We start from the raw sequence: 12,050 nt of genomic DNA, 5'->3' as shown, positions 1-12,050 counted from the left end.
TGTCTCTATCCCGCTCTTTTCAATTGAAGATACATCTTATTTCTTACGCATTTCTCAATTCTTTCATTTTTAGATTCAGATGTTTAAAAATTAAAAAAAAATAAGAAATAAAAAAAATGCATATTTGAATTTTTAAAAAAGCATTTAAAAATTCTTAAAAATTTTAAGTTTAGAAATTTAAATATTCAAGATTCTTAAAACTCTAAATTGAAAAAAAAAGAATTCCAAAATATAAATTCCAGATTTAGAAATCTAGAATTTCTACATTTCCTAAACACATTAATCAAAAAAACACAAATCTAGAGTTTTTTTTATATTTGATTAGGCCCTAAAAACATTTGAAAGACAATAGTTTATTGGTCCTTTTCAAAAAAAAAAAAACTCTGGAAATATTTAAATATTATTATTTTCTCCAGAAAAAAATAAAATCAATCCTAAAATTCTAAAATTCTAAATATCAACAAAAAAATAAAATTTAAGAATTAAAAAAAAATAATAATTAAACAAAATGTTATCGAATTCAGCATATACAATGTGCAAAGTTTTGAAATTATGGAATAAAAAAAATCAATAAATGAAGTTTCAAAGGTAAAAACATTTTAAGTTAAAAAATTTTAAAAAGAAAAATTAATTTTCGAAAATTTTAAAATTGAAATAATAAAAAAAATAATTTAATAAATACAAATTTAAAAAACCTTAAAAAAAATTCAAAATTGATTTTTTTTAACATTTTCAAATGTAAAGAGTTTAAAAATCTCAATTTCAAACTAGAAAATTAGGAAATTTTAGAATTCTGGAATTAAGGAATTCAAAATAACAATTATTTGAAAATTCAAAACTTCAAGATTTTCGAAAAGATCGGAAAATTCCACGAATGTTTCATATTTTAACATTGAATATCGAACCATTAGTTGCTGAGATATTAAGATTAGAAAATTATGGGTTGTTTGGGTGAGACTTAGAAAACACCAATTTTCCTGTTTTTTTTTATTTCTGTATTGTAATATCTCAGCATCTAAGGGTCGTATCAACAAATTTCAGAAAAGCAAAATATAGAGGATTATCTCAGCTTTTTAAACATATTCTTTTTCAATTGTTGGCAAACATCGGCGTTAATTAAAAAAATGAATAATTGATACGATTTTCCAAAAAGTTACATACAAATGGCTATACCTTAAAAACGGTGCACTTTATCAAAATTTCACTAAAGTACTTTTTGCAAGTTTGATTTTGCATCAACAAATTTTTCGATTTTTTTTTGAAAAAATCAGTATTGATTCAAAAATCAAAGCAGTCAAAGATTTTTTGACCGTTCTGGAAATTTCTGAAAAGTTGGCATTTTATGTCCCCTCAAACACATCAAAAAATAAAAAAACAATGTTTTTTTTTGCAAATCTAGTTTTACTGACAAAAAGTGAAATTTAAAATCACCAAACAAATTTTTAACGTGTATCATTTTTTTGTGTAGTCCTTATCTATACCTACAACTTTGCCGAAGACACCAAATCGATCAAAAAAAATCCTTCAAACGAAATAGATTTTTTAATTTTCAAAAATCATTTTTGTATGGTCAGCTGTCAAATTTGTATGGAAAATTATATGGACACACTAATGATGCAAAATGGCTTCTATGGGCACCAAAAATGTTTCAGACGGATTTAAAAATACAAAAATTAAAATATAAAAAAGACCAACTTCGTAGAAAATTGCTCCTTAGGAAGAAACTTGTCTAAAATTACATCTAAAGTAGAGAAAAATCTAAAATTAACTTTTAAAATCGGGAGATATTTTGAAATCAGGAAAAACCAAATTAAAAATGTTTTGATCAGCCTGAACAAAATTAAATGTGCAAAAAAAATGTTTTGTTGTGCAGTAAAAAATCATGGTGTGGTTTTACCACTATTCTGGTGTAATGTCACTTTTTCAGTCTTAACATCATAAAAGAGGTAATATTCAACCTTCTAAAATTACACCTTCCAAATATACAAGATTTGTTGCTGTGTAAGTATCAAAAAAATGACACATTTTTTGTATTTTTTTTTTAATTTCAATGTTTTTTTTCTCGGAATTCTGAGTACGCCATCAAATTGAGCGTCAATTTTACATTAAAGTCCCTAAGACGCCAAATTTCTAAACCATAGGGGCAACTGCTGTGTGAGTTGGCGGATGTTTTGATTTTTTTGAAATGTCATTGAAATTGTCATTCAATGTCATTGATGGTTCCAACTTTCATATTTTCAACTGCTACAGTTTGTTTTGGGAAATCTTTACAATGGGAAATGAATACAAACTAACCAGTGAAAAAAAGAGACTTTTGTCAGAATGACAACTCCCTACCCCGTTTCATAAATCCAACAATTGCAGCTCAACACCAGAGGCCATTCCCAGCTCCAAGGGTTGTACATGTATGTTTGTGACTGAACGGAGCAGCAGAAGTGCATCCAGCCGGAAGTGCATGCAAAATGTGTCAGTTTTCCCGATTGGTTGGCACACAAAAATGACGGGTTATCCAGGAGAAGGAGGCAGGGTGGAAGGGTCGATATTGTTTGCGTACTTATTTGAGCATAATAAACAAGTGTCTGGCTTTTTGGGCTCTACACACGTGAGAGTTTGTGTGTGTGTGTGTGATTGTTTGAACCAAATATAATGAAAATTGCATTCAGTTGCAGGTTGCAACGCTCAAAAACGTTCAGAATACATGGTTATGAATAATTTGCCTGGCTGCCTGCTGCTGTTTGGGATAAAGCTGCCGGGTCAAAGATCAGCCGGGTTCAATTAGTTTTATTGGGCGGCTGGAGTTTACAAAACATTGAGTGTAATTGAATTGGGTCTGCCAATCGGCTTATGTGTGCATTACAATCAACATTGGTACACTTTGTTAGTTTCGGCTGCAGTAATGGAAATCAAATTTTCAGGAAGGCAATTTTCAATTAATGTTATCAAATCTAACTCTAAACTAAGTAATATCAGATTCACTGCTGTAAACACGACAAAAACCGTTTTGTATTTTTTTTTTTTGTTATCCTTTTTATCGCTCTCATCGAGAGTGCACTCACACATGGTGGTGGGCAAACACCAACACACACTCGATCACACTCGAAGCATTAAAGTAGGCGTTTGGTTCGAATCAGGTAAACAGATTGTGGGAAGCAATTTTCCCAATTTTCCATCATGGGTTTATCGTACCAAAAACAACAACAAAAAAATGCAAAAATATCAAATTGCAATTTACGACTTTTTTGTGATTGCTCTCTTTGTTCTGAATTGTAACATTGCAGTATGGGAAAGTATTTAAACTGCAAAAATGCAAGCGTTTATTGTCCCTTTCTATACGAATTGATCAATTTTTAAAACATGAAAATTCTCCTCCTCCTTCCCCCTCCAGGTTTCCGCCGGTCAGCATTTACACCTGAGCGGTGACCTCAAGACCGGCGTTTCGGTGGCCGCCCAGCAGGGTGTCTTCTTCAGCCAGCAGCAAGCCCAACAACAGCAAGCCAACCAGCAATCTCAGCAAGCCCAGCCCGGTGGTCCCCAATCGCAGCAAGCCCCGAACGGAGGTTCCAACTCGCAGCAGCAGCAGCAGCCCAACCAGGGTGGACCCAATCCGAACCAGGGTGGTGCCAACAACAATGGCAACAACAATCCGAACGGAGGTGGTGGCGCTGGCGGCCCAAACAATCCAAGCAATCCTCAGCAGCAGCAACCAAATCAACAAGCACCTGCCAACTCACAAGGTAAGAGAGAGGGAGAGAGAGAGAGCGGAGAATGATGGGCGAGAGAGTTGTAAACAAAAACAAAGTTTTTTTTGGGGGTGGATTTTCTTTTCGAATTTTTGAAGGCCGGGGAAAATGGGAAGCAGGTTGGGGAAGCTAATCGATAATTTAAAATGTTTAGTCTAGGGTTGTCATAAAAGAAATTTCTTCAATTTTGATATTTCCAACTTAACATCATACAAATCCATAAATTAAAAAAAAAAAACTATTGTTTTCATAAAATGCTTTAGACATTATGAAGCTACTTCACTGTTACATTTTTTCAAAATATCAATAACACATTAAAAAAATCCCAAAAGTTGTACGTTTCATTTAAAATGCAAAAATAACATACAATTTATTCTTAATAAATAACAATATTTTATTATGATTTTTTTTAAATATATGATTTCATCATTAAATTTTTTTATATGGGTCATTCCATCTCAACTGTGCACAAAAAAGTGCAAATTTGAAAATTACCCTCCGATCCTGCTCAAAGTTGGCAGAGCTGTTGATACTATCAAAACATGCAAGAATCCCGAATTTCATCCAAATCGGACCACCCTCTCCATTTTTGTATTTTTGAGCAAAACCACTATCTTCAAATGGCGATAAATCAGGAACCACAAATCTTAGAAGGTCAGTCTTAGACTCAATTTTGAAGGAAATTGGACGTAGAATCCATTTCCGTGATCAAATTGTTGATTAATTTATTATTTCTACCTGTATTGCGCAATTGAAAACTTTAAACGGCCATATCTCAAAACACCCCAACTTATTTTTTTAATTTGACCTCACCATCGTGTTCCCCGGCCAATTTTACATAAAAATCACTTATCGACAGAAATGAATATGTTTCGTTCCAGAGATATCGAATTTTAAAGTTTAGTGTTTTCGAGAGAAGCTGATGTAGGCTTCATTCGCCGCATCTGCTAGAAGCACACAGGCGGGCTGATCAATAACTGTTACCTGTTGTTCTGGGAGATGATTAATTTAATTTATATTTTTATAATTTTACGCAAATATTTATTCAAATGGCTAATAGGGGAAATTCTCGTATGTTTGGCAGGTTCAGTCCTCGCTCCTAGTTTTGTCTAATTTGCTCATTTTTACTATTCAAACAACAAATTTGGCAAAACTTTTGATAGAAATTTGCTTGTTCACTTCTTATTAAGCTTTTTATCACTCGACTTCAGTTGAAAACGCTTTTAATCAGCTAATTGAATGCAAAGCGCTGATATAGCAACATTAGATGAACGCTGGAATTAGTTGCTGTTCCCCTGTTTCCCCTCAATCTATTTTTGTGAAAGGAATATTTATTAGGTTATTTTGAATGCACCGTTTTTTTACGTGTTGCTAACCGTTTTAGAGTACCTCCGAGGCCATGACTAGGGCCTTTATCATAGGCGGTAGCAAAATAGTGCCATCCAGCAAAAACCTGCTTTATTATTGTTATTATTATAGTTTATTATTGACACTTTACCATAATTTGGCAAATCTGATTTATGGTTTAAATGATTGATCATATTAAATCAATTTTTATATTGTGAGCCAGCTTCATTTGATTAAAAGATGATTTTGGTCAAGGCACATTTAATTTAAAAAAATCTTTATACGTGAGGACAGCAGCCGTGTTGTGTTCCAAGAATCCAAGAATGAAAGAAGGAAAAAAGCTGTTGTTCGGACGGTGTCAAAATCATCGCAACTAAATTTGGGGAATTAGCCGCTTTGCAGCAGATCAAACTTTGTGATTTTCTTACATTTTTCAATTTTATACTTTCCAAAAATCCTTTTTCTACTCCTTGTGGTCGTCCTTCACTAGAGTACAATGTATCAACAAATTTTATTTATTTTAATTCATATTTTTCACTCAATTGTTCAGTGTTACTAACAAGATTAATTGCATTTTCCTGCTCGCTTCGTTGGAATCCAATTCTGCCCATTGCTGTTTGTCGTTATTGCTCTGTCCTGTGGGTTAGCACAGAAATTCACTTAATTATTTTTTTGAGCAGATAAACATTCGCGATTAAACTCCAGTTTCCTACAGTGTTATACAGTTAATTTTTGCCCATTAGCCAATTAGATTAAGATTATTTATGATGAAATATTATTTTAATAAATTACCAGGTAGCAGTTATTGATCAGCCCGCCTGTGTGCTTCTAGCAGATGCGGCGAATGAAGCCTACATCAGCTTCTCTCGAAAACACTAAACTTTAAAATTCGATATCTCTGGAACGAAACATATTCATTTCTGTCGATAAGTGATTCTTATGTAAAATTGGCCGGGGAACACGATGGTGAGGTCAAATTAAAAAAATAAGTTGGGGTGTTTTGAGATATGGCCGTTTAAAGTTTTCAATTGCGCAATACAGGTAGAAATAATAATCAACAATTTGATCACGGAAATGGATTCTACGTCCAATTTCCTTCAAAATTGAGTCTAAGACCGACCTTCTAAGATTTGTGGTTCCTGAGTTATCGCCATTTGAAGATAGGGACCATCCATAAACCACGTGGACACTTTGGGGGGGGGGGTATGGCGATTGTCCACGATCCATACAAAAAAGTTTTTTTTTGTATGGACAATTGTCCACGAGAGGGGGGGAGGGTGACAGATTCCCAAAAAAGTGTCCACGTGGTTTATGGATGGTCCCATAGGGGTTTTGCTCAAAAATCGGCAAAAAGTCGATTTTTTGGGAGGGTACAACAATGGAGGGGGTGGTCCGATTTGGATGAACTTCGGGATTCTTGCATGTTTTGATAGTATCAACAGCTCTGCCAACTTTGAGCAGGATCGGAGAGGGTAATTTTCAAATGCTGTTCTGCTTCAGATGGAATGACCCATATATGTTTTTTTCCTTTTATTTTGTTGGGCATAATTTGAAAGTTCCGACTTTGTTTGAGCAACTATAATTAATATTAATGAAAATCAACACAATTCCATTAATATGGAGCAATTACTTTAAAACTTCCCTAAAAAAAAGTATGGTTCTATCTTGCTTTTGTTAAAAACTTTGTCCATGCCGATTGCTTTTCCATACAAGTTTATACAAAAGTTTAACGAAAATATTCCAAAATCTGCATCTTGAGTATGGCTTTTCTGATCGATTCCGTGTCTTCGACAAAGTTGTAGTTTATGATTTACTTTACATCACAAAAATCGATTTTGAGTAATCATTGCCTTTTATTGCCAATTAGCCAAATAAAAGAAAAAAAATAAAAAAGGTAAAAATTGAAATTACAAGCCACGGTGTCAACATTTGCATAAAAAAGTGTTTTAAAATTCAGCATACACCTGTCCAGTTGTTTTGCAATCATTGATTTCCAAAATTTCTAAGTACTGACGAAATTTTTTTTTTGCGAGAATTTTTTTTGCGGTGCTGTACATTGTATTTTTATGAAACTTCAAAATATTTTCAAACAAATCCAAACATGTAAAATATGAGTATCAAAGCAGAAAAAGGCATTTTCGATTGTTCTCAGTTGATTAGACTTCTATTTCCATTGAAATTTTGATATTTTTTTGAAAAAATATTTTTTTGCCCCTGATTTTTGGACCAATTTTGAAGGGGGAGGGGACATAAACTTTGAAAAATATTTGCAACGGCCTTATAGTATTTTTTAAACGTTTTTTTCTTTGAAGTTTTTATTTATTCAAACATATTTTTTGTAGGGCGCTTTTTCTTCAATAAGTGTTTTGAAATGCAAAAAAATGAAAAGAAATTGAAAATTAGAAAATACCTAAAAGTAACTAACTTGAAAACGATATATTTTATCAAAAAAAAAAAAATAAATATATATATATGGAAAATCTTTTCGAATGCAAATTCGATTTTTCTTCAATCCTTTCAGGCTTGATGAAAAAAATGAAAAATTCCAGAACTAGTCCATAATTTTCGTATGGTCGTTAGCATGAGCATGAGCATGAGCATGAGAGATCACCCATGGTTGCCCCTCCGTTGCTGAACAGAACCGTAATATCCTTTCAGCACTACTGATTATATGCTTCGACGATCTAGTGGTGTTTCCCTTATCAACAGCATGTATGAATGCGCTGAAAAGATAAAACACCATGATTGCTAAAGCTAGATCAGTTGCGAATAGGTAACAGTCATTGGCCACCAACGGCGCCCGCCATGTCAGTTTGTAGATCTCGATTTTAAGGGACGGGAATGTTAGTTAGCGCAGGTTGCTACTAGGGCAGCTGATTTACTCTGTGCTTACACCCCACAAGCGCCAGGAACCTGAAAATTTGTTAGTAGGATAGGGTGTTTGGTCAGGATTCACCATAGAAGATGATGATGCGACCCAAAATCATAGTGTTTGTTGAAAGGTATTATGTTTTAATCTCAAGGCAAGCAATCGGATGCTGCGGATGAGTCATTTCCCGTTTATCGGCTGTTAACTTTTAATTGAAATGGATTTATCTTAGACAGCCGGCTGTGGAAAGATAGAACCAAAATTATTTGTAATTAAATGATGAAGAATTTAACAGTCTGACTTTTTAATTGAGATGTTTTTACGAGTTTTACATGATTCATGTTTAGTGGGGTACTGATTAACGAAGCGAACGACGAGTTACGATGTTTATCGAGCTGAAATGGTATGATAAGGTTTTGTTTTTATTGCACACCGACGACGAACGCGAAAAAACCCTGCCACCCGACCGAAAGGCATCGCAAATAAGACTGGCTCAATTGTCATCGATGACAACCAGAACCAGCCGCACTTTTACACACATACACGCACGCGAAAAAAAAAACGAAAAACACACCGACGACGAACGCGAAAAAAAAACACGACCCGACGGAAAGGCATCGCAAATCAAACTGAGGAAATGGAGAGAAAAAAAATAACATAAAAAATAAAACCTAATCACATAAAACCTACTCACATAAAACCAATCACCCCATGCACACAAAGAGCGACACAAAAGAGACAAAAATTATCACGAAAAAACAGGACTGCACGTCCACCGAAGCACCGCACTTCTGATGGCATTATTCAATTATTATCTCCATAATTTTCGTATGGTCGTTAGAATCATTTTCTCAACATTTTGGGCTTCAAAGGGTTAGAAAATTATTTTTAATATATTTTGCGCGTTTTTTTATATTTTCCAAAAAAAAAACAGGATTTAAAAAAAAACTTTCTCAAAAACCAGATTTGCACCATCACGCACTATGGCTCAAAAGGTGTTCATTTTAGTCCCCAAAAACAAACCAAATTTTTTAGAGGTTAAATAATATCGTTTCTTGGGAATTTGACTTTTAATGACCAAAAGTAAAGTTATTTTTCACTTTTTTTATCTTTGAAAAAAAAAATTACTTCAAATCGATCAGCAAATCCCCCCAGAAATCCTCAAATCAAAATATCCAAACAAAAGTTACGAAATCGCCGAGAACCACTTAAATGTTAATGTTTTTAATATTCAATCCAGACTCAATTGTCCAAAGAGCAGTTCTCTAGGATTTCGGTCATTCGATTTTTTTTGTATTTTTTAATCCGACTGAAACTTTTTTGGTGCCTTCGGTATGCCCAAAGAAGCCATTTTGCATCATTAGTTTGTCCATATAATTTTCCATACAAATTCGGCAGCTGTCCATACAAAAATGATGTATGAAAATTCAAAAATCTGTATCTTTTGAAGGAATTTTTTGATCGATTTGGTGTCTTCGGCAAAGTTGTAGGTATGGATACGGACTACACTGGAAAAAAATAATACACGGTAAAAAAATGGTGATTTTTTTATTTAACTTTTTATCACTAAAACTTGATTTACAAAAAAACACTATTTTTAATTTTTTTATTTTTTGATATGTTTTAGAAGGCATAAAATGCCAACTTTTCAGAAATTTCAGGTTGTGCAAAATCACTGACCGAGTTATGAATTTTTAATCAATACTGATTTTTCAAAAATCGAAATTTTGGTCGTAAAATTTTCAACTTCATTTTTCGATGTAAAATCAAATTTGCAATCAAAAAGTACTTTACTGAAATTTTGATAAAGTGCACCGTTTTCAAGTTATAGCCATATTTAAGTGACTTTTTGAAAATAGTCGCAGTTTTCATTTTTAAATTAGTGCACATGTTTGCCCAGTTTTGAAAAAATATTTTTGAAAAGCTGAGAAAATTCTCTATATTTTGCTTATTTGGACTTTGTTGATACGACCTTTAGTTGCTGAGATATTGCAATGCAAAGGTTTAAAAACAGGAAAATTGATGTTTTCTAAGTTTCACCCAAACAACCCACCATTTTCTATCGTCAATATCTCAGCAACTAATGGTCCGATTTTCAATGTTAATATATGAAACATTTGTGAAATTTTCCGATCTCTTCGAAAAAAATATTTTTGAAATTTTCAAATCAAGACCAACATTTCACAAAGGCCAAACATTCAATATTACGCCCTTTTAAAATGTTTGTCTTGATTTGAAAATTCCAAAAATATTTTTTTCGAAAAGATCGGAAAATTTCACAATTGTTTCATATATTAACATTGAAAATCGGACCATTAGTTGCTGAGATATTGACGATAGAAAATGGTGGGTTGTTTGGGTGAAACTTAGAAAACATCAATTTTCCTGTTTTTAAACCTTTGCATTGCAATATCTCAGCAACTAAAGGTCGTATCAACATAGTCCGAATAAGCAAAATATAGAGAATTTTCTCAGCTTTTCAAAAATATTTTTTTCAAAACTGGGCAAACATGTGCACTAATTTAAAAAAATGAAAAACTGCGACTATTTTCAAAAAAGTCACTTAAATATGGCTATAACTTGAAAACGGTGCACTTTATCAAAATTTTAGTAAAGTACTTTTTGATTGCAAATTTGATTTTACATCGAAAATGAAGTTGAAAAATTTTACGACCAAAATTTCGATTTTTGAAAAATCAGTATTGATTAAAAAATTCATAACTCGGTCAGTGATTTTTGCACAACCTGAAATTTCTGAAAAGTTGGCATTTTATGTCTTCTAAAACATATCAAAAATAAAAAATTAAAAATAGTGTTTTTTGTAAATCAAGTTTTAGTGATAAAAAGTTAAATAAAAAATCACCATTTTTTTACCGTGTATTATTTTTTCCAGTGTAGTCCGTATCCATACCTACAACTTTGCCGAAGACACCAAATCGATCAAAAAATTCCTTCAAAAGATACAGATTTTTGAATTTTCATACATCATTTTTGTATGGACAGCTGCCGAATTTGTATGGAAAATTATATGGACAAACTAATGATGCAAAATGGCTTCTTTGGGCATACCGAAGGCACCAAAAAAGTTTCAGCCGGATTAAAAAATACAAAAATTAAAATTGAAGAAAAAAGACCGATTTCGTAGAGAATTGCTCCAAAGTCTTAATTAATCTTCTTATTTTTTTTTCAAATTTAAAGAAAAAGTTGATCTTTTTCCTAAAATAATCATAAATCGCGAATAAATCTTCGAAACTATTGATATTGTTGCAAGGCCAAAAAGTGAAATTTTAAAAGATAATTTTGAAATCCTCCTGGAAAATAATAATTTTCTTTAGTAAAAGTTCTTTTTCGCCTTATAGTTTTTTTTTTCAAAGGTAAACTCTGATTATGGTTTTTTTTGCTTCCTGAATATTAATCATTTGACATTGTTAAAATGATTTAAAGTTTCCATGATATAACCTATTTTGACTGCGGATTTGCAATATTTTTTTCAGCAATTAGTTAAAAAAATGCTTCAGACATTAATTAATTCGTTTAAGCGTCTAATGATTGCAAAATACCGAAGAATTAATCAAAAATATTTCTTACTTTCAACATCAAATTTTAGTTCTGCGACCCCAATTAAGTCAAATTTGAATATTTGATTTCCTTTTTAATTGAAAAATGCATTTTATTTTTTCAATACGTTATTAAATAGCGCCATTTAAGCCGCCATCTTGGATTTAAAAATTCTAAATCATTTTAGAGTAGTTTATGGTTCATACTTGAACTCAAACATCAAAAATATAACAACAAACATTTTTTTTTTCGTGATTTGATAATCCGAAGATTCGATTATCTGAAATGATAATATTTTTTAAGGTTTAAATAACCTTTCTAAGAAAATATAACGCTTTGGACCCTAGAAGTGATCAAATTCAATACTCATAAAGCTAACAGTCCATATCCACCCCAACTTACAGGAAAAAAAAAACATAACACCATTTGTGTATATTCCTTACAACAATCCATTAGCGCCGCAGCATTTCTTCGGGTACTTCAAGTTCCCGTCCCGTTTCGGGACTGTGGAAACTCATTTCAACCCTCATCGTTTT

At 32.4% G+C, this 12,050-nt stretch overlaps 1 protein-coding gene across 8 annotated transcripts in view; it reads left to right on the top strand.

The window, feature by feature from the left end:
• The window catches only part of LOC6043836 (neurogenic protein mastermind), a 253,670-nt gene that overhangs the window by 230,903 nt on the left and 10,717 nt on the right, over positions 1 to 12,050 (top strand). For all 8 annotated transcript variants that reach the window (XM_038253534.1, XM_038253533.1, XM_038253535.1 and 5 more), the window contains one exon: positions 3,386 to 3,734. In XM_038253534.1, coding sequence (XP_038109462.1) covers positions 3,386 to 3,734 — 349 coding nt within the window. The remainder of the gene's footprint in view (positions 1 to 3,385; positions 3,735 to 12,050) is intronic.

The sequence above is a fragment of the Culex quinquefasciatus genome, chromosome 2 (assembly GCF_015732765.1).
Source record: "Culex quinquefasciatus strain JHB chromosome 2, VPISU_Cqui_1.0_pri_paternal, whole genome shotgun sequence".
Lineage (NCBI taxonomy): Eukaryota > Metazoa > Arthropoda > Insecta > Diptera > Culicidae > Culex > Culex quinquefasciatus.
The sequence above is the reverse complement of the archived record's forward strand: the minus strand, read 5'-3'. Positions and strand labels throughout refer to the sequence as shown.